The following is a 27,041-nucleotide window of genomic DNA, read 5'->3' on the forward strand; positions in this document are numbered from 1 at the left end:
CCAGTTAGGATTTTTAGAATCATAAAATCATAGGGCTGGAAGGGATCTTGAGGGTCTTCTGGTACAACCCCTTGCTCAAGGCAGGATCCTTATACCATCCCAATCAAATGGTTGTCCAGTGTATTCTTGAAAAGCTCCAGCGATGGAGCCCCCACAACTCCAGGAAGCAAATTGTTCCATTGGTTAATTGTTCTCAGTGTCAGAAAAAAAAATCTTATTTCTAGATTGAAGAGATTCTCTCTTTTTTTCACCATGCATTTAATAATCAAGTCCTGGTCAAAATAGCTTAAAAATGCCATCCTCAGAAATCCATCAATCAACTGGAGATCCAATATTTTGATTCTCACCCCTCCCAATCTTTCTCTGGGTTTTCTAAATGGAGTTTGTATGGATCGCAGTTTGAGAACTTCTGATCTATAAAATCATGCAGCAATAAAGGGTGTTTCATGAATGCTACCTCCAAGGCTGACAGACACATTTCAGGCTCATCTCCACCACCCAATGGGCTGATGGTGTCTAAGACTTTCCAGAATTCTTCAGGGTCACTGGTCTTACTGACTGGTCCAAAACCTAGAAGAGAAAGAGAGAAAGGGAGAGAGAGAGAGGGAGAGGGAGAGAGAGAGAGAGGGAAAGAGATCGAAAAAGGAAGAGGGAAAGGAGAGAGGGAGGGAGAAAGAGAGAGGGAGAGAGAAAAGGAGAGGGAGAGGAAAGGAAGAAAGGGAGAGAGACAGGAAGAGATGGGGAAAGAGAAAAGGATAGGGAGAGGAAAGGGAGAGAGAAGGAGAAGGAGAGAGAGGGAGAGGAGAAGGAAAGGAGAGAGGGAGAGAGAAAGCAGGGAGAGAGAGGGGGAAAAAGAGCAAGCGAGAAGAAGCAGAGAAAGCGAGAATATCAGATCAAAAGATCTGATATTAATTCTTAGCATTTCAGTATATGAAACATTGATTGACTGTCCCCTGCAGGTGAAAACCTTTATATTTTCCAAGACATTTTGGAAAACCATTTTAGAATTTCAATTCTTATCCTGATGTTTTACGGTGATTTATTGTAATTAATATTACCATTGGTGGTGTTACACTTTTTGAGAAACTGAATTAGAATCTTACAGGGAAACTCCCACACACACAAACATATTTTTTTTCACATCAGCTTCCCTGAGATTTTAGATCATTGGGACAGATCTCTCTTTCTGTTCTGCCAACATCCAAAGCTTGGTGATCAGAAATCCCAGAAGGGTTCCCAAATCATTGCAACAAGAGTCTCATCTCCAAAGTCTATCTTCCAGAAGGCAAAGACGTTTTTATTCACCAACGTCTGCGGTTAAATAACCAGAAGTTCTGTCATCCTTGTTTATCTGTTGCAGTTTGCTATTTCTCTCAATGTGTCCCCTTTTATGCTTTATTTTGTATTCTGCACTTTTAATTGTATTTTACTAGCTGTAACGCTGGGGACAAAGTTAACAAGCAAGAAATACAGTAGAATAAAAAATGAAATTCAACTAAAAAAGAGACTGTCTTCGTAATCTTACTGGGATCGTGGAAAGGCACCAAGAGGTAAAAATCTGGCTGTTGAGGGGTGCCTTGACGCCGTTCGATGATCTCCCGTGCCTGAAACTTAGCAGCGCTGATCTCTTCCCCCATACTTCCCGTGGTATCCATAACAAAGCTCAGGCCTGCGGTTGGGCTGATATCTAGCAACCTTCAAACAAAATAGTGTGGATTATGTGTTAGCAATGATTCTTTAGGACAAATTCATACACGATGCTAAGAGATAATGTGGTTTATTTGGGGCTGGCTTAGTACGTTATATATGTTGTGTAGGCTTAGCATGTTATGTAAGCTTAGTCATTCTGTTCTGTAAAATAAGGATTACAGCTTACCAGACTAGGGAAAAACAACCAATTGTGCTTTATACAACGAAGGGTGGCTTAGTGTAATGAACCAGTATGGATCTTTGGAAATGTACAGTGGGAAGGCCTTCAATGTTCTTTTTTCTTTCTTTCTTTCTCTTTCTTTCTTTCTGTCTGTCTTTCTTTCTCTTTTTCTTTCTTTCTTTTCTTTTCCTATCTCTTCTCCATTCCTTATTTTTTCTTCTTCCTTTCCTTCCTCTCCTCTCTTCCTTTCTTTCTTTTCTACCTTCCTTCCTTTTTTCTCTCTTCCTTCTCCTTTCCTTTTTTCTTTCTATTTCTTTCTCTTTCTCCTTCCTGCCTTTCCTTCTTTACTTCTTTTCCTTTTCCCCTCCTCTCCCTCCCTTACTTATTTCCTTATTTCCCCTCCTTCCTTCCTTCCTTTCTTTCTTTCTTTTTCTATCTCTCTCTCTCTCTCTCCCTTCCTTCCTTCCTTCTTTCCTCTTTTCTTCTGTTTTTTCCTTTCCTGCTTCTGTTCTTTATTAGTTTACATTAGTTCTTATATGTTTTGTAATAACACTTAATAAAAATTACACTTTAAAATGGAACATGTATGTGTGTGTATTGCTGTGTGTATTGTTGTATTCAGTCAATGCTAGCTTGTTGGCTATTGTCTCTATTGACTTACAGCAATTGTTAAACTGTATAGTGCAAAGAAGAGATTTGAAAATTAATATCTGGAAGATCAAGATGGGCTTGTCTGACAGGTACTTGGAATTAAGGAATAGGAAATTTTTAGAGCATTAGACAGCATGTGGCCTATCATAAGGAATTAATGATTGTCAAGAGAACTGAAAATGTGAGTAATTAATGTTTGTTTAAAGAAGCTGAGACAGCTGGATATAAAAGGACACTTCTGCTTGCTTTGTTATGTGTAAATGAAAATTGAGATTGTCGGGAGAAAGTAATTTGAATGCGATGGGAAAGGAGTAGTTAAGAAATGTGCTTATTGAAACGAGAAGAGAAAGGCTTAAAAATGAATGAGTGATGAAAGAATGTGGATTCATACAAAAGCAAGGATGAAAGAGGAACATTCATGTGGTTTAGTTACACAGAGAAAGCAAATGAGAATTAAAACACAGAACAAACAAGTAAAAGAACAGCCAATGGGTTGTGAGGAAGGAGATGAGAAAATATGATGGAGAAGAAAATGCATGAATCAGTCTTTAGAATCAAGGGTAATTGGCAAAGATAGAAATTTATGGCAGGTGAAATTGGTGAAAACTAGTTTTAACTATGTATTCTGGTTCTTTTGCCTCATTTCACCCCTGTAATTTCGGCCACTTTACATAATGCTGCTTACCACAAGAGTGATACATATGGTCTTTTAATTTCTTAAGGGTCGCTCTATTGTGAGATAGGCAGCATATAAATCTCATCATTTATGATGTTTCTAATTTTCCCCAGTGGGTCCAATCTAGATCAGTGTAAAATCAATGTAAAATGGTCCTATACCTAATTTCGGGACTAATGAATCAGAGGAAATTCTGGAGATGTCATTAAAAATGGCCATGGGGCTGCCTATGGCCAGCCTCCATTAAGAACATTTCCACAGGTGAAAACTGTAAGAACCTTAAAGAATGGACTATATTACCTCATAAATTCCCTGCTCCCTATTTCTCGCCACAACTTCTCCAGGAAGTGTATGGAGGCTTCTTGGGCCAGCAGAGCTGCCTTCTGGTGCAGGTAATGGTGAGGTGAGAAGAACGAGGAGGCACTGTCCTTATTAATGCCACCTCGAGGTTCTTGATGGCGACTCTCATCAAACCTCCCACCATGACTGCACTTCCCTGAGCAGACAGGAAGGACGAAAAAAGAGTGTCAGCCTGGCATCTTCATTTGCAAAGGTGGAGAAGGATGGAATAATACCATTTCTGAAGAAAACTCTGCTTTTTTATAAAACCATTTATATGGGTTTTTTTAAAATGCTGTTTTAAACCTCCCAGACTCTTACCAATATGAACTCTGTCACATCATCTTTATGGGGTCTGTTAGCCACAGGTATTCTCTGCTCTATAATTGCATCTTGCCTGCCAAACCTTTCAGCAATTCTGCACTAGGTGCATATGTTTTGTGTAAAACAAACAAACAAACAAACAAACAAAAGGATTTTCTTCCATTAAAAAAAAAAACACCATAGATTTTTTTTGTGAAGATGGAATGATAAAGAAACTGATTTATTTGGACTGATCCAGAAAGCTTTATTGCTACGGGCTTCCATTATTTTATTTTTCTCTCTTCCTGTGTCAGAGAAACAATATGGGAGGCTTCACTAAGCTTTTACAGCCCCCCCTCCAAATCCTAAAGCAGAAAAGATTCATTCATCTCCCCATCAATTAACTATGAAAAGGCCTTCTGATTCTCTCCAGTTCCACAGGAATAAGTGGAACTTGCTATAAAAGTGTTCTCTTTCACACACACACACACACACACACACACACCCACACACACACACCAGACACACACCAGACACCAAATAAATAAAGCAGGCAGATGATGGAGAGAACATCTCAAAGAAACACATTTGGGAGAATAAAATTCTCAAAGCCATGCCAAAGCTGATTTTCGCCTTCTTACAGATTTTAGCGTCAACTCTCTAAGGATGCAAGAAGAATACAAATGAGACTTTGGGCTTTGATAGTATTAAGGGGAGAAAAAAAATCTCCCTGGCTTCCAAACAGAGTCTTTTTTTTTTCTTCCCCTCCACTGGCAACAAAAACATACCAATAGGCTTTTCGGGATGGGAACCATAGTAACCCGTGGTGAGAACAGCAAGATTGTCCAGGAGATTTTCTTTGCAAGTCCATTCAGAGCAGTCGTGGCAAGTCTGGATGCCAGCTGAGAAGGCACAAGAGAAATACCATGGAATTAAAAAAAGGAGAGAAGGGGGGATCCCGAGACCCTCCTTGGTCTCAGCATAAATGGACTGATGAATGCAAGTTCCACTTTCTCCCCTCTTTCACTTTACACAATCTTGCAATAGCAATAACAATAGCATTTAGACATGTCTATCCCTCCATAGCTCTTTCCTGCACTCTCTGGGAGGTTTACAATACAGAAGCATTATTTGCATATCGCCCTCAACAATCTGGGTCCCCAGTTTACCAACCTCAGAAAAGGATGGAAGGCTGAGTCAACCTTGAGCCCCGTCGGAATCGAACTCCAGGCTATGGGCAGAGTTTGGCTGCAATAACTGCACTTTAATCACTGCACCCGCCGGGGCTCTTTATGCCAACTTTCCCCAACTTTTGTCATGACCAGTTTTACAACCTTTTTTTTTTTTTTTGCCACAGTTGTTAAGCGAATTATTGCAGCTATTAAGCGAATTATTGCAGTTGTTAAGTGAAGCTTGTCATCATTAAGTGAATCCAACTTTACCCCATTGACTTGCTTGTCAGAGGTCAGCTTGGAAGGTCGCAAATGGTGATCACGTGATCTCGGGATGTTGCAACCATTATAAATACATGCCAGTTGCCAAACGCTTGAATTTTGATCACATGACCTTGGGGATGCTGTGGGGACTGTTTGTAAGTCAATTTTTTTCAGTGTCATTGTTAACTTCAAATGGTCACTAAATCAATGGTTGTAAGTCAAGGATTACCCATACTTCTCTCGGCTGCTAAGTATTTCAGTTTTTGTAGCTGGGATTCTAATTTTATTTTAAATATTGTTCACCTCCCCAAATGATTCGCTGATATGGGCAGCTACATGAATTGACCAAATAAACAAACAAGCTAAATCAATAAATTCTCAGTGTCATTGTTAACTTCAAGCGGTTGCTAAGGGACTGCTTGTAAGTCAAGGATTATTTGTATTATTTGTATTTCTCTTGGCAGCTTGGTAATTATTTTAAACATTGCTGGGAACAGGCTCCTCTGAGTGAATCAGGGGCTGATTCCCACTAACAATACTCGATTTCATGTTGAGGCAAACTCAGGTAAAAGAGAAAAATTGCATCCGATCCATACCTTCAGCGACAGGGGGAATTTCGTGGCCCGGCTGAACCAAATGCAGAAGTATTCTTTCATTTCCCAGTTCTACCCAGTTACTGTGGCTGTAGAAATCCTGCCCAGAAAGAAAGATGGTGAGCAGCTCCTGTATTATTATTTTGTTAAATTATGGATCGCGATCCTCCACTTCGATTTAAAAGTTAGTAAATTCTGGTTGAGAAGAAGAGACTAGAGTCCAGGGGTTCTCAACCTTGGCAACTTTAAGACTTGTGGACTTCAACTCCCAGAATTCCTCAGCTAGCTTTGCTGGCTGAGGAATTCTGGGAGTTGAAGTCCACAAGTCTTAAAGTTGCCAAGGTTGAGAACCCCTGGACTAGACAGTCACTTATCTAGAATGGTACTATAGGACCTCCTGCTTGAGCAGGGGGCTGGACTAGAAGATCTCCAAGGTCCCTTCCTATTCTATAGCTTCTTGCTCTTTTTGTGTGACTTCAGTACAGGCAGTCCTCAACTTAAAACAGCAATTGGGGCCAGAATTACTATGGCTACGCTAGATGATTATTTGAGTGAGTCATACCGGATTTTACAATCTTTGGTTGATAAGCAAATCACTGCAGTTGTTAAATGAACCATATGGCTGTTAAGCGAATTTGGTTTCCCCCACTGGGAAGGTGACAGAGGGGGAATCGCAGGATCTCAAGACGTTGCAAATATTGCAAATGCATGCCAGTTGCCAAGTGCTCGAATTTTGATCACATGACCATGGGGATGCTTCCGACAGTCCCCTGTGGACCAGTCATAAGTTACTTTTTTCAGGGCTGTTGTAACTCTGAACAGTCACTAAATGAATGGTTGCAACTCGGGGACTAACGGTTCTTTTGGGCAGAACAGCAAAATTAAATTTGAAAAGGCAGAAAGATGAAGGTCTGCTGACTCATTATAGACAATATAAGGGAGTTAGTTAAGGGGTGTAATTGGTTATGCTCCCCCCAGGCAGAACTTTTAATTCTCGTCTCTCCGGATACTTAATCCCTTACTCAGGAATGGGATAGTTGGCATAAAGTTTACAGACTTGCCTCAGCAAACTTAAGTCTATTCATTGGATAAGAATGAAGCCACAGAGTCACAGATTTATCCATTGGCAGGTGTAGAAATCAAAGTCCCTATATAGATCTAAAGTTCTGGGTTTAAATTCTAGGCTTTTTTCCACTGACTTTCCAAGTCAACAGATGCTTGGTCTTTTTCTTGATGGCCATGGAAGGCACCACATGGACGGACCATGGTTCTGTTTCTGGCCAGAGACTGTTCTACCCAGCCTTGCTAGCTTCATTTCTTAACAAACACAGGTAATCCTCTACTTACAACCACGGTTGGGACTGGAATTTTGGTCATAAGTCAGTGTTGTCATATGTTGAGTCAATAGGACATCAGACCCCAATTTTGTGACCATTTTTACCAGTCACAGTAAGCAAATCAGTCACAGTTTTGTTACATACAGTATTAACCTTGTGAACTCTAAAGCTTTCTCCTTCCGTTATGTATTCAAGATGGACAGTGATTAATATTTATATGTTACTTATATGTTAAGGGTGTAGATCTATGCATATGTTATGTATAGTATGTTTAAATGTGTGGTATGTATGTGTACACTTTGAGAGCAAGCAACTAAATTTCATTTTTAATGTGTGCCATTGTGCCCACAGTAAAAAATGACAATATAGGTTATCTATCTATCTATCTATCTATCTATCTATCTATCTATCTATCTATCTATCTATCTATCCATCCATCCATCCATCTATCTATCTAATCACATGATTGTTAAGCGAATCTTGGTTCTCCAATGACATTTATTGCCATTTTTTGCCTGAAACCGGCATTTATGATCAATGACATTTATAGGCCTGTAAAGCATAAGAAAGCTGAGGTAAGATCATAAGCACAGTTGCGGTTTCACTTAGTGACCACTTTGCTTAACCACTGAGTTGCTGGACCCAACTAAATTTGCTAAACAAAGGTTAACTGTATTTAACCTGTACATCTGGGTACTACATGCTAAGATACGATTTTACGACTGTTTATGACCTATAACCTAGGCAGGCTCCATTGTGGCTGTAACTTGAGGACCACCTATAAAAGAATCTTGCAAGTCTGAAAGCACATCTCTTACGATCCACTTCTCTGTCAAACACCTGCTTTTGCGACCTTGGTCTCACAGCCTGGTCCCATTTCTTTCCCAGATTCTTCCTCCCCCATTTCTATGGCAGTTGAGTAGCGACAGGGATTAGCAAGCATCTTAGCAATTTAACCTTGACACCTTCTCTAAGCCAGTGGTTCTCAATCTTTTTAATGCCACAAACCCCCAACCGGTCGTAAGTCGAGGACTACTCAACCAGTCGTAAGTCAAGGACTACTCCACTGGTGCAGCACCGTTTGCAGAATGGGACTTTTGGCGAGCTCATCAGGGCAGAGACAGCCTGGACAATTCCTATTGGCTTTTGAAAGCCAATAGAATTAGACTCTATTCAAGAGAGTCTATTCTATTGGCTCTTAAAAGCCAATAGAATAAAAGGGAGTAGCACAGCTAAGGAAAAGGGGGAAAAAAATGGCGGACTGCATTGTTTGACGACCCCTGTGAAATGGTCGTTCGACCCCAAATGGGGTCCCGACCCACAGGTTGAGAACCGCTGGACTAAGCGGTCTACAGAGTCAGCATATTGCCCCCAACAGTCTGGGTCCTCATTTTACTGACTTCAGAAGGATGTAAGGCTGAGTCAACCTCGAGGATCGAACTGCTGAACTGCAGGCAGCCGGCAATCAGCAGAAGTACCTACAGTACTGCATTCTAACCACTGTGCCACCAAACAGTAGTTAGAATGCAGTACTGCATTCTATGTCTCTGATCTCAGGGCTTTTCAACTTTTTCACCCATTGTACCACTTTTAGGATATGGCAATATCCGAGTACGACCCGTCACCTAGCAAGGTGTCAAAAACTTGATGACCAAAAAAAAAAAAAAGGAAAAAAGTGATGAAGTACAGGTAGTCCTCGACTTAGAACAGTTCACTTAGTGACTCTTCAAAGTTACAATGGCACTGAAAAAAGTGCCCCCCAAGCCACAGCCGAGCAAGACACCTGCTTGCCCGCCCGGCAGCGCTCTTCCTCCTGTCCAAGGTTTTCATTGTTGTGAGCATTTCTGTTGAGGACTGGCAGTGGGGGGGTGGGGTGGGGGGTGTTTGGTTTTTATTCCCCCCGTCTGCTGGGTGGTTGCAGCAGGTTTTGGTCACTTCACATGACCCTGAGATACTGTGACGTCACAAATATGAATCAATTGCCAAGCATCTGAATGTAAATCACAAGACCATGGAGATGCTGCAACATTCCAGCTGATCGGTGCTTCTTCTGGGCTCAACAGAAGCACCAGGATCAGCGCCGAGCTCCAGCTGGAGCCTGGAGCTGATCCTGGTGCTTCCACTGAGCCCTGACAGCCCTGCAGCCCCAGCCATCTCTCGCTCAGGCTTCTGCGGTGCTGCCACCGGTTCAGCTCATTCCCCTCCCCCGCTACCACTTTTCTAGGATGGTCACATACCACCTGCCAGGTGCCAATGTACCACAGGTGGTACCTGTACCATTGGTTGAAAAAACCTGTCTTATCTGACTATTGTCCTACCTCACCTCTTCCTTTTCCTCTCCCAAACATATTCTCGCCGATTGTTGCATTTATAGATTTGGGGCTGCCACCGAGAAGGCTGCCATCTTTCCTGCTATTTTAATTTTGAATTTGGTACATTTTGGTGAATACCTGCAAGGAGTGGAGCAGCTGTCCCAGCTTTTTTCGGGCAATGCCATATTGCTCAGAATGCACAGCCTGGAGGATCTCTTTACGAACATGCAACAGCCAGCTGTTGGCAGAGTGAATGAGCTCTGAATCAAAGTGGAAAACGGGGTCATCCCGAGTCGTATTCCCAAAGTCCATGGCAGCATTGGCATTGGCTACTTCTGCAATGGCTCCACGGAAACGCTTGGCTGACACCTCAGGACCATAGAAAGCGGCAAAGATGTCATCAGCCAATAGGGTCTTGCCCTGTTGAGGTGGAATCAGAAGTAATATTAAAAAAACCATGGTAGATAAGTCCACCCATTTTCCCCCTCCCCCACAATATAGAGAAGGAAGAGTGTGTTGAGGGGGAATGAAAGGTTAAGTCTCAACTGAAATACATGTTATGGATAAATGGACTGAATTTGTAAGTCAGTTTTTCTCAATCATGGCAACTTGAAGATGTGTGGACTTCCACTGACAGAATTCCTCATCCAGATTCAAAGTTCTGGCATTGCCTCTCCCATGGTCATGTGATTGCATTTGGGGCACTTGGCAACCAGGCTACACTTGGAAACTAATCAATGAGAGAAGCAACCTAGAACTAAGGAGAAACTTCCTGACAGTTAGAACAATTAACCAGTGGAACAACCTGCCTCCAGAAGAGGTGAATGCTCCAACACTGGAAGTTTTAAAGAAGAGACTGGACAGCCATTTGTCTGAAATGGTATAGGGTTTCCTGCCTGAGCAGGGGGTTGGACTAGATGACCTCCAAGGTCCCTTCCAACTTTATTATTATTATTAATTATTATTATTATTACTTATGGCCATTTGTGGTATCCTGTGGCCATGTGACTGTGATCTATGACATTTTCTGCCAGAAACTGGCATCTACGTCCAGTTTTCGGCAAAAACTGTCCATTGTGAACAATAGCTTTACTTAACGACCACCATGTTTGCTTAACAACTGCCCCATTCACTGAATGACTGTTGCAAAATAAGTCGTAAAATTGGGTTGGTTGTGTAATTGAAAACATCAGTAACAGCACTAGCACCCTCTGTCACCTACAATGATAAAGGAACTGTTTCCAACTGGGAATTACCAATTAATTGCCAGCAAAAAACAAGTAAGCTGGCAAGACTGCCCATTTTTGGTTTTTGCTTGCTGATAAGCAATGAACAAGATGCACTTTGGGGGTGTCTGAGCAAGACTCAGCCCCCTCGATGACATTGCAACTCAGCTAAACAAAGGAGGGTTTTGTACAATGTCATTCAGCTACAAGCAATTCTGATACTAATTCTGAAATAACATGTAAGATTGCCAGGTTCTGTGCACTGGGGTACAAAATTAGACAAAGATTAATTCAGAGTAATTGAATTTGTTTGAGCAGGGAATGGCTCTGCCTCAGCATTACCCATTGGTCATTTTGTTTTTATGCCAGCTATTGTATTGTACCTTCCTCAGATTTGTTAGGGGCTCTATAATTCTAGAGTATAGGTTAGTTTTAACTAATAACAATGATGCTTTTAAGCATTTCTTTTAAATGTATCATTCCTCATTTATTATTGAATGTTATGGATATTCAAAAACTACTTTCTCCTCTTTCTTCTTTCTGCTGGTTAGTAACTGCAATAAAGTTATTTGATTTGAATGTCACTGAGGAATAGGCCACAGACCTGGCCATTTTACAGCCCCCCCATGGGACACATCCAGCCCTTTGGCTGTACCTGTCCAGCCCGCATGAGCTCAACTAGAAATTAGAAATTAAATGTAAATAAGTGAACATCATGCACACTATTTTGAAGGTGACTGCTATTTTTTTCAATTTACATATGTGCATGCGTGCGTGCCAATGCATCTTCACAGCTCTATTGGTTCGGTCCTCCTCAACAATAAAAGTCTTCATGTGGTCCCTTGGGAAACTTAATTGTCCACCTCTGCTAATTTGCTGAAAATATCACTGCTCCCTTCACCTCACATTCCTTTCAGGTATCCACGTCCAATTTTCTCTCACCTTAAAGTCCTCTTCTTGGATGTGTTTCCTCTTGGTAGGGTGAGTTATCTCCGAAAAGAGGCGAACAGTGATGTTCAGAATTGCATCTTCAGTCATGTCCTGGTGGGTGATAGATCCCCAGGAGAAGCTGACGCCCCGATACCAGATGTTGGGGAAAAATCCATGGACGTTTTGCAGTGGCAAATAAACCAACATCAGCAACCACAGGAGAAGCCCAAAACAGTCCAAGGGATGGTCCATATTGGATACATTTATCTGAAACTATAAGAGAAAAGAGAATTGCTTTAAGCTAAGGTCTTCACTTCTATGCTGCCATTGTACAGTCAGTTGTGATGTCCTTCCTTGCTCCCTCAGGCATTGCAGGATACCCCACCATGTTGTCTTCTCTTTAGTCAAGAGAAACAACTTCAGATTTCACAGAAAGGAACAGAGAATGACTGAGCACAAAAGGTGGTTAAAACTGAGTGTTGGCCTACAAAATGGAGGAACGAATGCTGAGACACAGAAGGAGATTAAAATGGCCCTAGCCCTGTCAGCCTTTCGTGAGGCCCTTAAAACCTGGCTGTGTTCCCATACCTGGAGCACTGAATGTGTTAAGGGCCTCCTTCCTGGCTATTTTGCTAACTGGCCAAGTATCTCGGCTGCTATGTATATTTATTTTGGATGTTTCTATTGTTTTAAAATGTCTTTAGTATTTTGATTTGTAATACGGTGGTTGAATTGTAAGCCACCGAATCATTGACTGAGACAGGTGGTTATACAAATTGAATAAATAAATACATAAACATAAGATTGCAGGTAGTTCTCGACTTACGATCTTAATTGAGCCCAAAATTTCTGTTGCTAAGTGAGACACTTGTTAAGTGAATTTTGCTCTACTTTACGACCTTTCTTGTTAAGTGAATCACTGCAGTTAAGTTAGTAACACGGTTGTTAAGTGAATCTGGCTTCCCCATTCACTTTGCTTGTCAGAAGCTTGAAAAAAGTGATCATGTGATTTCGGGACATTGCAACCGTCATATATATGAATCAGTTGCCAAAAGTCTGAATTTTGATCACATGACCATGGGGATGCTGTAGTGGTCATAAGTATAAAAAATGGTTATAAGTCTCTTTTTCAGTGCTCTTGCAACTTCAAATGGTCACTAAATGAACTGTTGTAAGTTGAGCACTACCTATAGTTTTTGAACTGTACGCACCCAGAGTCATTGACTAAGATGTGCGGCTATAGAAATTGAACGAACAAACAAACAAACAAAAGAATATAATGTTTATAAAATATAGCTTCCCAGCATCATTTTGAAACAAGATGGGCGGTAAATAAATTTTATATATATTAACTTTATTCCCTAGGGCAGTGTTTCTCAACCTTGACAATCCACATGCCTTAAAATTGTCAAGGTTGAGAAACACTGCCCTAGGGTGTGTAGAATAGCAATTACTTTAAGCTAGTTTTGAAAAAGCTTTTGGTTTGTTTGGCTTTTGTTATTGTTCTCACTTTTTTCAAAACTGCATTTTATCATGCATACACAAATAAATACCAATTTTTGCTTGCAGTAATGTTAAATGATGTTCCACAATGATAGAATGAGGGGCTGTGCTTTCCTAGGACCCACATGGAGTCAGGAAAAGGGAAATGCTATTTTTGAATAATCACATCAGTTGGAAAGGCTGAAAGATCCAAGTGATCTATTTTGAATGATGAATTGATCGCTGAGCTCCCTGAATTACAGCACATTCAACCCGTTCATTTTACTGTATGTCTAGATCCAGTAACATTTTGACATTTTAATTTTGTTCATTTAAAAATCCTGTGTCCTTCAAGAGTTAAACAGATATTTTTGAGGGCTGAATGTTTGATTAGGTTGATAAGTAACTTTATTACTGACAGAACTCTGCTTTTTTGAGTATATACCTTGACCAACTGCAAACTACAGGGGATATTAGTTGACCTTAGCTGATTTTGCTTGAATGTGTTTAAAAGCTAAGCAGTGTTAGGCTCAGCAAGTGTTTCAGTGGGAGACTGTACCACAATCTCCAGGCCATTTTTTTTAAAAAAAAAATCTACAAAAAAAGACAGTAGCAAGAAAACTTCATAAAATACATTCACATATGCACTAAGAGTTGACCTTATCTTAAGGGAGATTTGAATCAGTCGCGAAGCTTTTGAGCAAATATTTACACCTTTAACGTAGCTTTTTGTCCGAATATATACTCCAGAAGGAGAAGGGAAAGAAAATCTTGAGTAGGCGCTTATATGTAAATGTCTCTCTCCTTAGAATTGACACTTCTAGAGAAATTGAAAAGGAGTTGAACATAAAAAAAAAGACCAATTTCTATGTAAGAAGATATGCCCAGAAGTTTTTGCAAGATAACTGGGCATACTTTGCCCTTGAATGTACTGTACAGTATATCAAAATAGAGACTCTGAAAAATTAATGACTAGATGAACAAACTTATATCACTATAATCAGTCCTATTGGTCAAAGCAGATATATAAAAGATTGTATAGTGGGAAACATTAAAATTCAAAATGCATACTGAAGTCTCCCAGAAGTTCAGGAAACACTTTACAAAATCATTGGATAAGGGACATTTCATAGGCCTCTTCTACTGAAAAATATTTTATTATTTGTTCATTTAATTGCATAAAGTATATATCTTAGAATTCCCATGCAGCCCCCATTTATGTACAGATTACTCAGCAAGTTTGCTCCAGCAAATCATCTGTGTAAACTGCCTTGCATGAGTTTTATATTTATAAACAAGACCTCAAGAGCTTGCAGTCACGTTATATAATTAATCTGTTTTATGAGACTATGAGTAAGTCCTGTTATTTAAGAATGGAAAAATGACATCATAGATGTACCATTTTTAGACCTACAGGTTGAACAGTTAATTTTAGATGCAACTGGACATCAACTCCTTTGCTGGAATATAATAATTCTAATTGATCATAAGGACCAAGATGAAGCACCATCTGGACTCTTAATCCTATAATACGGAATTTCATAGACTTTCTAATCTATCAGCATTATCAACTGCTTCAATTCTTCCATATCTTTCCTTACAGCAGGGGTCTTCAAACTTGGCCCTTTTATGACGTGGACTTCAACTCCCAGAATTCCTCAGCCAGGCACGCTGGCTGAGGAATTCTGGGAGTTGAAGTCTACAAGTCATAAAAGGGCCAAGTTTGAAGACCCCTGCCTTACACCATTCATTTTTCTTAGAATAACTTTTTGTTTACAGAATTCCTCATCGGATCAATTGCCACTGAAGTTGAGAAATAAAAGGCTTTGTGGAGATCGAGGGAGAGAAACAGGGACTGACACAAGCAAAGCTAGAAGATATTCCCCTAAAATTAGAAGAATCAACAAAACCAAGTATCTTCTCCCAAATTTTGGGATGCCCCTTTATAACATTTAGGCTGGATGCAGGCCAAACAGGGAGGTAGAGATCAACTAAGGTAGGTCCCAGCCCTCCAAAACGTTCCTCACATTTCCATTTTCAACTTCCTCTGCCTCAGTCTCCCTAATGGTAAGGCTGGCTCAGTGCAAGATGAACAGAAAGAAAAGCAACATCCCACATTTGTCAATAGCAGGAATGAATAACTGTAGGTCATTGCAGAATTTGGAAAGCTAGTTTGGTGCAGTGGTTAAGGTGTTAATCTAGAAACCAGAAGACTATGAGTTCTAGTCCCACTTTAGGCATGAAACCACCTGGGTGACCTTGGCCCAGTCTCTCTCTCTCTCTCTCTCTCTCTCTCTCTCTCTCTCTCTCTCTCTTAGTCCAAGCGAACTCACACCAGGTGGTTGTTGACAGGAAAATAGAAGGAGGAAAGAGTATCAGGTATGTTTGCTGCTGTTACTTATAAAGCAGTGGTTCTCAACCTTTTTAATGCCGCGACCCCCAACTGGTCGTAAGTCAAGGACTACTCAACCGGTCGTAAGTCAAGGACTACTCAACTGGTGCACCACCGTTTGCAGAATGGGACTTTTGGCGGGCTCAGCAGGGCAGAGACAGCATGGACAATTCCTATTGGCTTTTGAAAGCCAATAGAATTAGACTCTATTCAAGAGAGTCTATTCTATTGGCTCTCAAAAGTCAATAGAATAAAAGGGAGTAGCAAAGCCAAGGAAAAGGGGGGAAAAATGGCGGACTGTGTTGTTTGGCGACCCCCGTGAAATGGTCGTTCAACCCCAAATGGGGTCCCGACCCACAGGTTGAGAACCACTGTTATAAAGTAATAAAGGCAAATTTAACATAGGGAATCATGTTTATCAGAGGGGGGAGAAAGAGGGGGGGCTCTTCTGTTTAATCAGCCAGTTGAAAGACTAGATTTCTACCTCCAAGGTCAACTCTGGAGGAATCCCTCTGGAGGTCCAAAGCCTTACCCAGCGTGACCTGAATTGCTAAAGGCACCTGCACCAAACTGAAGCATTTCTGGTCTGTCTGCTTCCTTGCTTTTATTTCCCCTGGATTTAACACCTATCAGTCTGGGCAACGTAACAAAAAGTGAGCAATAAAGTCCAGCCAGAAGCAAATTGTTCTGGAATGATTTGGGCAAGTGCAGTTTCAGACAGTGGAAACTACAGTCTCTCCCTCCCCCCCAATGTCAACAGTTTTATTCCCCAACCTCACAACATCTCTCCTCTTGTTTTTTGTGGGTCTCTGTCTGGTCTTTTTTTTTCCTTTTCTTTTCTTTCCCTTACTTTGCACAAACTCTCTGCGCGTTGACAGTTACGATCTGGGCTGTTTCTGAGAACTTGGCTGGCAAAGCAGTCAGTTTGGTTGGCCAAGATAACAGCCCCTAGGAGTGAAGGCACATAAGCACGAGTGCGCTCACAAACATACACATAGAAACACTCCAACTGTAAAACTGCAAGAGGTAGCTGATAAAGTGCCCATTCTCTCTCTCTCTCTCTCTTTTTCTCCTCCCCTCCCCATGCACAGTAGAAAATGTTTCACAACAATGAATCTAATTGTGTGAAAACCTGGAACCATCAACTTGTATATATTGACTGATTTGATAGAATAACAAAATAACAGAATAATAGAGTTGGAAGAGACCTTGGCGGTCTTCTAGTCCAACTGCCTGCTCGAGCAGGAAACCTATACCTTTTCAGAGAAATAGTTGCTCAATCTCTTTTTTTAAAGACTTCCAGATAGAGCATCAACAAGTAATAATAATAATAGTAGTAAAGTTGGAAGGGACCTTGGAGGTCATCTAGTCCAACCCCCTGCTCGGGCAGGAAACCCTACACCATTTCGGACAAATGGCTGTCCCGTCTCTTCTTAAAAACTTCCAGTGTTGGAGCATTTACTGCTTCTGGAGGCAAGCTGTTCCACTGATTAATTGTTCTAACTGTCAGGAAGTTTCTCCTTAGTTCTAGGTTGCTTCTCTCCTTGATTAGTTTCCACCCTTTGCTTCTTGTCCTGCCTTCAGGTGCTTTGGAAAATAGCTTAATTCCCTCTTCTTTATGGCAGCCCCTGAGATATTGGAATACTGCTATCATGTCCCCCCGTGTCCTTCTCTTCGTTAAACTAGACATACCCAATTCTCGCAACCGTTCCTTATATGTTTGAGCCTCCAGTCCCCTAATCATCTTTGTTGCTCTTCTCTGTACTCTTTCTAGAGTCTCAACATCTTTTTTACATCGTGGTGACCAAAACTGGATGCAGTATTCCAAGTGTGGCCTTACCAAAGCATTGTAAAGTGGTATCAATACTTCACGTGATCTTGATTCTATCCCTTGGTTCTCTCCTTGATTAGTTTCCATCCATTGCTTCTTGCCCTGCCTTCAGCTGCTTTGGAGAATAGGTTGACCCCCCTCTTCTTTTGTGGCAGTCCCTTAGATGTTGGAAGACCACTATCATGTCACCTCTAATCCTTCTTTTCATTAAACTAGACATACCCAATTCCTGCAACAATTCTTCATATGTTTTAGCCTCCAGTCCCCTGATCATCTTTGCTGCTCTTCTCTGCACTCTTTCTAGAGTCTCAACATCTTTTTTTTATACTATGGTGATCAAAACTGGATGCAGTATTCCAAGTGTGGCCTTGGCATTGTAAAGCGGTACTAACACCTTCATGTGATCTTGATTTTATCCCTCTGTTAATGCAGCCTAGGACCGTATTGTCTTTTTTGGCCGCTGTAGCACCCTGCTGGCTCATATTTAAGTGATTGTCCACTAGGACCACACAATCTCAATCCCCAGGCTGTGGAATGGGTATAATGGCTATTTCTTATGTCCCTCTTAGCTTTATCTTATAGTTTATCGATATAAATAACCAAATTCCTATTGTCCACTAAGCCAAACTGACATTTTGGCTTCTTACAAGCACGTTTTCCATGCAATAAACAATCTGATAAACTCGGCAAGGCTGTCCACTATCCCCATTGCTATTCATTTTTACTTTGGAAGTTTTAAATAGAAATATTAGACAAAATACAGAAATTAAAGAGCTTGAGATAAAAGGCGAAACATAAATTACAAGTATTTGCTGATGATCTAGTATTTATCCTAGACCAGTGGTTCTCAACCTGTGGGTTGGGACCCCATTTGGGGTCAAACGACCATTTCACGGGGGTCGCCAAACAACGCAGTCCGCCATTTTTTCCCCCTTTTCCTTAGCTGTGCTACTCCCTTTTATTCTATTGGCTTTTGAAAGCCAATAGAATAGACTCTCTTGAATAGAGTCTAATTCTATTGGCTTTCAAAAGCCAATAGGAATTGTCCAGGCTGTCTCTGCCCTGCTGAGCCCGCCAAAAGTTCCATTCTGCAAACGGTGCTGCACCAGTTGAGTAGTCCTCGACTTACGACCGGTTGAGTAGTCCTCGACTTACGACCGGTTGGGGGGTCACGGCATTAAAAAGGTTGAGAACCACTGTCCTAGACCTAGAAGAACCTTTGGAGATGTTCCATTTCCCCCTTATGGGGAAAGACAGAACAGTATGGAGAAATGGCAAGATTAAAAATAAATAGAGAAAAAAGCAAGGTAATAGTTAAGAATCTTACAGATAAACAGAAAAAACAAATGTCAGAAAAAACAGAGGTACAGATAGTGAAAAAGGCTAAATATCTAGGTATATATTTATCTGCCAAATGCTCAACAATAAATGAAGATAACTATATAAAATTATTGAAACAAATAAAACTGGACTTGGAAAGGTGGAAGAATCTGCAATTATCAATCCTAGGAAGAACTGCAACAGTCAAAATGAATGTATTGCCGAAGATTCTATTTTTATTTCAAATAATTCCGATAAAACTTGAGAAAAAATTCTTCTAAGATCTAAGCTCATTAATTTTGAATTTTGTTTGGCAAGAATCTATGAGACTGAAAGATAAAGAAGAAACAGAATATTACCAAACTTGGGATTTATTTTATCAATGGCTAGAGGAAAGAATGAAGGATTAGGAACTGAATATGCATTAGTGTTTTTAAACCCAGACAGCATGTTGGTTGAAAAATTAATATATGTATGTAAGAGAAAATGAATAACATCTTTATTAAAAAATGCTTTACAAAAGAAAGGGAACATTTTGACCTAGTAGGTGGGATATTATTCTGTTAAACAGATGTTTGAATATGGTTAAGAAAATAGATAACTGTTAGAAATAAAAGTATTATTATAATTAGAAGGATAGGATTTGTAACCAGAATATTATACTTTGTTATGAGATAGGAAATACGAAAATTCTAAAAGGGTTTGAATAAGGGAAGCTTTTGGTTACCCAAATATAAATTATTATGAGAAAATTATAAGTGATAGAGAGATTTTAAACACTGATGGGAAATTAAATTTTTTAAAAAGCGGGAAAAACAAGATATTGATTGAACAAATGGATTTTAAGTGCAAATGCAATTGAGATATGTTCTGGCTAGAAAAGATATTATAAACTGACACAATCGATATTATGTATAATACCAGAAAACGTAATGAACATGTCTATATTTAATTGTATATGTATTCACAGTAACAAGAACTATATTTGCCCAGTGTGGAAAAATGCACAGCACCGGAAGACGAGAGGATCATCACACTGGATGGTGTAGTATTGAGAAAGTTAATATGTACCACTGAATTACCAATGGGCACAGGCAACACGTTATTTATTAAGTACTCATGATTGTAAAATTAGAAAATTAATAAAATATTTATAAAAAAAACACAATCTGATAAACTCCGTACAGGTAATCCTCAACATGACCGTAATTGGGATCACAGCTTCTGTTGCTAAGCAAGTTGATTGTTAAGTGAGTCGGACTCAATTTTATGATATTTTTCTGCCAAGGCTACGTGAACCACTGCTATTGTTAGGTGAATTAAACGGTCATTAAACAATTCCAGCATCCTCAATTGACTTTGCTTGTTTAGAAGATGGCTGGGAAGGTTGCAGACGGAAATCCCATGAACCTGGGATTCTGCAACTGTTGTAAATATACACCAGTGGCCAAGTGCCACATGACAGTGGGGGATGCTGCAATGATTGTAAATAATAATAATAATAATAATAATAATAATAATAATAATAATAATACTGCTGCTGCTGCTCTGGGACTTCAGAATTCAAACAGACAAGCACCTGCAACATAACACCCCGGACTTAACAATTGTCGATAAGAAAGACAAAAAAGTCTGGATAGTGGACGTGGCAGTGCCTGGAGACAGCAGAATAGACGAGAAAGAACTGGAGAAGATAACAAAATACAAAGATCTACAAATAGAAATAGAAAGACTGTGGCAAAAGCAAGCAAGGGTAGTACCAATAGCAATAGGCACCTTGGGTGCAATCTCAAAACAACTGAAGCACCACTTAAACACCATTGGCATTGACAAATTTGCCATTAGTCAATTGCAAAAGGCGGCCTTACTAGGAACTGCTTCCATCTTGCAACGATATCTGTAATACCATCAAACATCCACATTGCCTATCCCAGGTCCTGGGTAAGGACTCGATAGGTAGAAAAAATGCCAAATCCAGTCTGAACATCTGGCTGACTGTGCGATGATTAATAATAATAATAATAATAATAAAAACAAACAAACTGATGGGATCATAAAATAGAGAAAGTCATAGAAAATGATAAAATTAAACTGCTCTGGGACTTCAGAATTCAAACAGACAAGCACCTGCAACATAACACCCCAGACTTAACAATTGTCGATAAGAAAGACAAAAAAGTCTGGATAGTGGACGTGGCAGTGCCTGGAGATAGCAGAATAGAAGAGAAAGAACTGGAGAAGATAACAAAATACAAAGACCTACAAATAGAAATAGAAAGACTGTGGCAAAAGCAAGCAAGGGTAGTACCAATAGTAATAGGCTCCTTGGGTGCAATCCCAAAACAACTGGAGCACCACTTGAACACCATTGGCATTGACAAATTCGCTATTAGTCAATTGCAAAAGGCAGCCTTATTAGGAACTGCTTCCATCCTGCGACGATATCTGTAATACCATCAAACATCCACATCTGCCTATCCCAGGTCCTGGGTAAGGACTCGATAGGTAGACAAAATGCCAAATCCAGTCTGAACATCTGGCTGACTGTGCGATGATCCATAATAATAATAATAATAATATAAAAATAAAAAGTTGGAAGGGACCTTGGAGGTCATCTAGTTCAACCCCTTGCTCAGGCAGGAAACCCTATACCATTTCAGATAAATGGCTGTCCAGTCTCTTCTTAAAAACTTCCAGTGTTGGAGCATTCACCACTTCTGGAGGCAGGTTGTTCCACTGGTTAATTGTTCTAATGGTCAGGAAGTTTCTCCTTAGTTCTAGGTTGCTTCTCTCCTTGATTAGTTTCCATCCGTTGCTTCTTGTCCTGCCTTCAGGCGCTTTGGAGAATAGCTTGACTCCCTCTTTTTTGTGGCAGCCCCTGAGATATTGGAACACAGCTATCATGTCCCCCCTCATCCTTCTCTTCATTAAACTAGACATACCCAATTCCAGCAAATGGGAAGATTGGTCAGAAGTCATTTTTTTCAGTGCTGCTGTAAAGTTCAAGCGGTCGCTAAATGAATGGTTGTAAATTGAGAACTACCTGGAGCGGTATTTCTCAACTTTGGTGGCTTTAAGAGGGGTGAACTTCAATTCCAGCAATTCCAGCTCACTTTAAAGCCACCAAGGCTGAGAAACGCCGCATAGACAGATTATACATTTTCGACTAAGCTAACCACCATCAATTGTCACGAAGAATATTGCCTCAGAGACAGCATTATCCCTTTCTGATTCTTTCTTCTTGTTGACATTATAGATTAAGGTTTGCTGATAAACATTTAAAATCTATATTTGGCATTACCTCTATGGCATTTAATCATCATAACATATTAACTGAAATAGATCTATATTTGCCGGTACTTGTTGTGAGTTACAAGCTTACACCTCACCCTACAAGTACAAAAATGCCCTCAAGACCAAACTAAATAATGCTCCCAGTTCCATACATGAATCACTTCTTTAAAAACAAGAGTACAGATAGCAGGGGTGGGAGAATCATTCCAGTTAAGCCCCTTATGTCTGCAATTTGATTTCTAAAATGGTGGCTTTTGATTACACAAACACCGTATCATACAACTCTACACAAATTTTGGCATGCTACAGAGGAACAGCCTTTAAAGCACCGCATTTTGCTTACCTGAGCCAGGATTAATCAACCTTTTTTTGTTTGCTTGCTTTCAACTGCAATGTTTAGCCTAGGCCCTAGGTTGATGCGAGAAACTAGTGCCTCTGACTATGTGCAGAGTGCCTTTTTCTCCAGATGCAAACCTCTCACGTCTACAAGACTCAATTGAAAACCAGAATGGATGCCATCAATTCACCACAACAACCAAGTTTTGCCCCTTTCCGGAGATGCAGCTCCTACCACAACTGAACAACAAAAAAAATGTATGCAGCTCTTCCATCTTCCCTTGCTAATTAGACATGCAAAAAGTTGGAAAGCAAAGGATTCGGAGTAGAAAATGTACCCAATCATACTCTATGGAACAGCAGCCCAGTTACTGCACAGCAAAAATTCTTATATGCATAATAAACGTTTTGACTACTGTAAAAGCTTTCCAGGAATAAAAAAAATAAATGACTAGCGCATAGCTTAAAGTACTGATTTGAAAATAGCAAGGTGGGCGGCATATAACTTTAATAAATAAATAACCAATCTTAAAAGGAAAATGACACCCCGGCTGCTTTTCTGGTGTTTCTGAACAAACGACGACAGAAGCGTATGAACTACCCTTTATACGATAGAGAGAATAGTCTGTTCCAGGGGTCTCCAACCTTGGCAATTTTAAGACCTGTGGACTTCAACTCCCAGAATTCCCCAGCCAGCATGGTCTTAAAGTTGCCAAGGTTGGGGACCCCTGGTCTATTCTCAAAGGTCTCCCTTGCGGACCAAAAAGTCGGATGCAAGTGTTGCGTTTAAAAGCTTGCTCGTTCGCACCAGGCCACCGTTCTGTCACCCTGAGGCGCGCCGGATCGCAGCTCCCATTATCTCCAGCCGGCAATCCGGGAAGGCTATTTTACTAAGCAGGTGCATCTTTCCGAACCGAAGCCCTCCCGCCCCCGATCCGCGGTCCCAAACGACCTTTCCCCAAAGCCCCCGCCGCCAAGTTCTGAGCCAGACGCACCAGCCAGCTCGGGTGCGGCAGAAGTCACCTTGAGCTGCCGAGCGCGCCGGCCGCCTCTGCTTTCACAGCTTCTCCTGCTGCTGCTGCTGCGTTTGCGGGCGGCGACGCCCCTCGGCCGGAGACTACGATCTCCCGGGCCAGCTGCAGAGATAACGGGTGAACAGCGCCAGGAGCTCGCCAACCAGGGCGGTCGCTACTGGCAAGGACTACAATTACAGCACACGTGAGCGGAGGGCGAAGAGGACTCTGCAGGATCCAGGCGCACTGGCTCCCTCCCTCTCCTTTTCTCCTCTCCCTGCCTCCCTCCCCCCCTTCCTCTCTCTCTCTCTCTCCCCTCCTCCTCTCCCTGCCTCCATCCCTCCTCCTCTCCCTCTCTCCTCTCCCTGCTTTCCTCCCTTCTCCTCTCCCTCTCCCTCCTTCCTCCTCTTCCACCCTCTCTCTCCCCCTCCTCCTCTCCCTGCCTCCCTCCCTCTCTCCTCTCCCTGCTTCCCTTCCCTTCTCCTCTCCCTCCTTTCTCCTCTTCCACTCTCTCTCTCCCCCTCCTCCTCTCCTTGCCTCCCTCCCTCTCTCCTCTCCCTGCTTCCCTTCCCTTCTCCTCTCCCTCCTTTCTCCTCTTCCACCCTCTCTCTCCCCCTCCTCCTCTCCTTGCCTCCCTCCCTCTCTCCTCTCCCTGCTTCCCTTCCCTTCTCCTCTCCCTCCTTTCTCCTCTTCCACCCTCTCTCTCCCCCTCCTCCTCTCCTTGCCTCCCTCCCTCTCTCCTCTCCCTGCTTCCCTTCCCTTCTCCTCTCCCTCCTTTCTCCTCTTCCACCCTCTCTCTCCCCCTCCTCCTCTCCTTGCCTCCCTCCCTCTCTCCTCTCCCTGCTTCCCTTCCCTTCTCCTCTCCCTCCTTTCTCCTCTTCCACCCTCTCTCTCCCCCTCCTCCTCTCCTTGCCTCCCTCCCTCTCTCCTCTCCCTGCTTCCCTTCCCTTCTCCTCTCCCTCCTTTCTCCTCTTCCACCCTCTCTCTCCCCCTCCTCCTCTCCTTGCCTCCCTCCCTCTCTCCTCTCCCTGCTTCCCTTCCCTTCTCCTCTCCCTCCTTTCTCCTCTTCCACCCTCTCTCTCCCCCTCCTCCTCTCCTTGCCTCCCTCCCTCTCTCCTCTCCCTGCTTCCCTTCCCTTCTCCTCTCCCTCCTTTCTCCTCTTCCACCCTCTCTCTCCCCCTCCTCCTCTCCTTGCCTCCCCCTCTCTCCTCTCCCTGCTTCCCTCCCGGCCTCCCCCCCTCCTCTTCCCCCCTTTCTCTCTCTCTCCCTCTCTCCTCTCCCTACCTCCCTCCCTTATCTTCTCCCTCTCTCCCTGGCTCTTTCTCTCCCTTTCTCCCTGCCTCCCTCTTTCTCTCTTCCCCTTTCTGCTTCCCCTCTCCTTGTCTCCCCCTGCTCCCCCCTGCCCCTCTCTTCTTGCCTCACTCTCTCTCCCCCTCCCTCTCCCAGCCTTCTCCCAGTTGTAATGGCTTGGGAGGAAAGTCACTCAGGGACCAATACCTACAGGAGTCCTATGGAGTTTCTCTATCCACCTTGAATGCACCTGCTGCCGCTCCCCCGTGGCCTTGAGGTGCTTAACCCACCGACTCTTTTCCTCCCACCCCTTCGCAACAAGGCACCTCTTTAGGGTTTTTCCAATTAATCCAAAGATCCTCTCCCTCCCCCCAACTTCCTAAAGTTTGTGGGAGGGGAGAAGAAAACAGGCACCCTCTCACAGCCACATAATGTCAAAAGTCCTTACCATACCCCTGGCTCCAACAAGACATAAGTCGGTGAGTTCACAGATGGCTGGATTTAATCACGGAACTGTAAATTATACTGATGTCTAATAGAGACAGACACTTCTTTATAGAGCTTTATAGACACCCACAGACACTTCTTTATAGAGCTTTTTAGCTTCTTATCTGCCTCCAAACCTTCCTGATTCACACAGGTGTGCCTTATCCAGGGCTTTTTTTGTCATAGAACACCCAGAACAGAGTTCTGGCACCTTTTTTGGATGGAACCTTGTAGGGTAGGCAAGGAGGGTTGTATAACGTGTGTGAGTTCTGGCACCTTTTTTTTTTTTTTAACAAAAAAAGCACTGGCCTTATCACAACTTTGATAAGCCCTATCAAAAGGCACATTCATTTCAGACTTCAGGTTTGCCGACAACGCGGCTGCTGCTTTGAAGGCGACTCCGTCTTCCACGTCCGATTTTCCTTAGATGCACAAAGCCACATTTTGACTACAACCAAATGACCAACAATGCAGAAGATAACAGAAGAAGCGGGACAACCCGATATGAAGACAGAGGACTCAGTTGGGTGAAAGAATGCATAATGCTTAGAAATAAAAGATTGTTATATTTAGAGGGGCATGATTTACAATTGGGATGGCATGCTTTTCTATGGTATGGAATAAACAGAGCTCATAAGTATTTCCAAAACTACTACCGTATTTTCCGGCGTATAAGGTGACTCGGCATATAAGACGACCCTCAACTTCAGAACCGATTTCCATGCCTAGAAAGTCGACTTATACGCTGGAAACTACCGTAATTTCTGGCGTATAAGACGACTCGGCGTATAAGATGACCCCCAACTTTGGTGCCGATTTCCACGCTTTAGAAAGTCGTCTTATACGCCAGAAAATACGGGTATATAAGAAATGCCTTGTTAATAGTATGGGGGAAAATTAAAGCTAAAATATACTTAAAAATTCCAGGGTGGCTATCAACGATGGAGGCATTTGTACAGCTGAACTTGATAGATTTTGAAAAAATATGGGCACATAGAGATATTCTAAATATTGATGGGAATTTAAAATCTAAGCAAGAACTGGAAAATTGAGATCAACCTATCGTGGTGGGCACATTTACAGATGCAAAATAGATATGAAAAAGATGTGAAAATGTATGGATTCTATAAAGATCAAACTGTATTTGATAAGATTTTGTTAACCTCAGATGAGAAATTACTTAAGAAAATGTATATTTTTTTTGTTAATTTTGGAAATGGAAAATGAACAAGTTAAAGAAACAATGATAAGATGGGCGAAAAACTTTGGCTACAATATAGAACTAGAAAAGTGGCAAAAGCTATGGGAGAGCAATTACATATTAACAATGTCAACTTCATATAAAGAAAACTTATATAAAATGTTTTATAGATGGCACTTGCCACCAGCAAGATTAGCAAAAATGTTTAAAACATGTCAGATAGATGCTGGAAATGTAAGCACAACTCAGGCACGACTATCACATTGGGTGGACATGTGGCAAAGCAAAGGCTTATTGGAAAAAGATACATGCGTGGTTAGAAAAAATATTAGGTGAACATGTTGATTTTAAACCTGAACTTTTCTTAACTAGGTATAATGCCTGAAAAGATTAATAAGCAAAGTCTATATTTGATTTTACACATCACGAGAATAATCTTTGCACAATATTGGAAGAATGAAGGACTACCATCAGAGGAAGAAATAATCAGAAAAATATTGGAATGCACAGAGATGGACAGATTAACCATGAGATTGAAAGATAAAGAAGACACAGATTACTACCAAACTTGGGACTTATTTTATTATTGGTTAGAGGATTAGGAATCGAATATGTATTAGCATAGCTAATCCCAGACAGCTCGTTGGTTGAAAAATTAACATATGTATGTAAAAGAAAATCAATAAAATCTTTATTTTTTAAAAAAGACACAAGTAGGTGAGT

The 27,041-nt window shown here is 41.5% G+C and overlaps 1 protein-coding gene across 3 annotated transcripts in view; it reads right to left on the bottom strand.

Moving 5' to 3' along the window:
* The window catches only part of VWA7 (von Willebrand factor A domain containing 7), a 54,216-nt gene extending 30,617 nt beyond the window's left edge, over positions 1 to 23,599 (bottom strand). For 2 of the 3 annotated variants that reach the window (XR_005558381.1, XR_005558380.1), the window contains exons 1-8: positions 23,324 to 23,599; positions 11,686 to 11,946; positions 9,656 to 9,937; positions 5,872 to 5,968; positions 4,628 to 4,741; positions 3,498 to 3,693; positions 1,526 to 1,695; positions 458 to 570 (exon numbers count right to left, since the gene is read on the bottom strand). Coding sequence is in view for 1 of the 3 variants with exons in the window: in XM_039357109.1 (XP_039213043.1) it covers positions 458 to 570; positions 1,526 to 1,695; positions 3,498 to 3,693; positions 4,628 to 4,741; positions 5,872 to 5,968; positions 9,656 to 9,937; positions 11,686 to 11,925 (1,212 nt within the window). In the remaining 2 variants the exon portion in view is untranslated. The remainder of the gene's footprint in view (positions 1 to 457; positions 571 to 1,525; positions 1,696 to 3,497; positions 3,694 to 4,627; positions 4,742 to 5,871; positions 5,969 to 9,655; positions 9,938 to 11,685; positions 11,947 to 23,323) is intronic. The other variant, XM_039357109.1, reaches the window with a different exon arrangement.
* Positions 23,600 to 27,041: the final 3,442 nt, after the last annotated feature.

This window comes from Crotalus tigris, unplaced genomic scaffold, assembly GCF_016545835.1.
Source record: "Crotalus tigris isolate CLP2741 ecotype Arizona unplaced genomic scaffold, ASM1654583v1 scf7180000018867.1602434, whole genome shotgun sequence".
Lineage (NCBI taxonomy): Eukaryota > Metazoa > Chordata > Lepidosauria > Squamata > Viperidae > Crotalus > Crotalus tigris.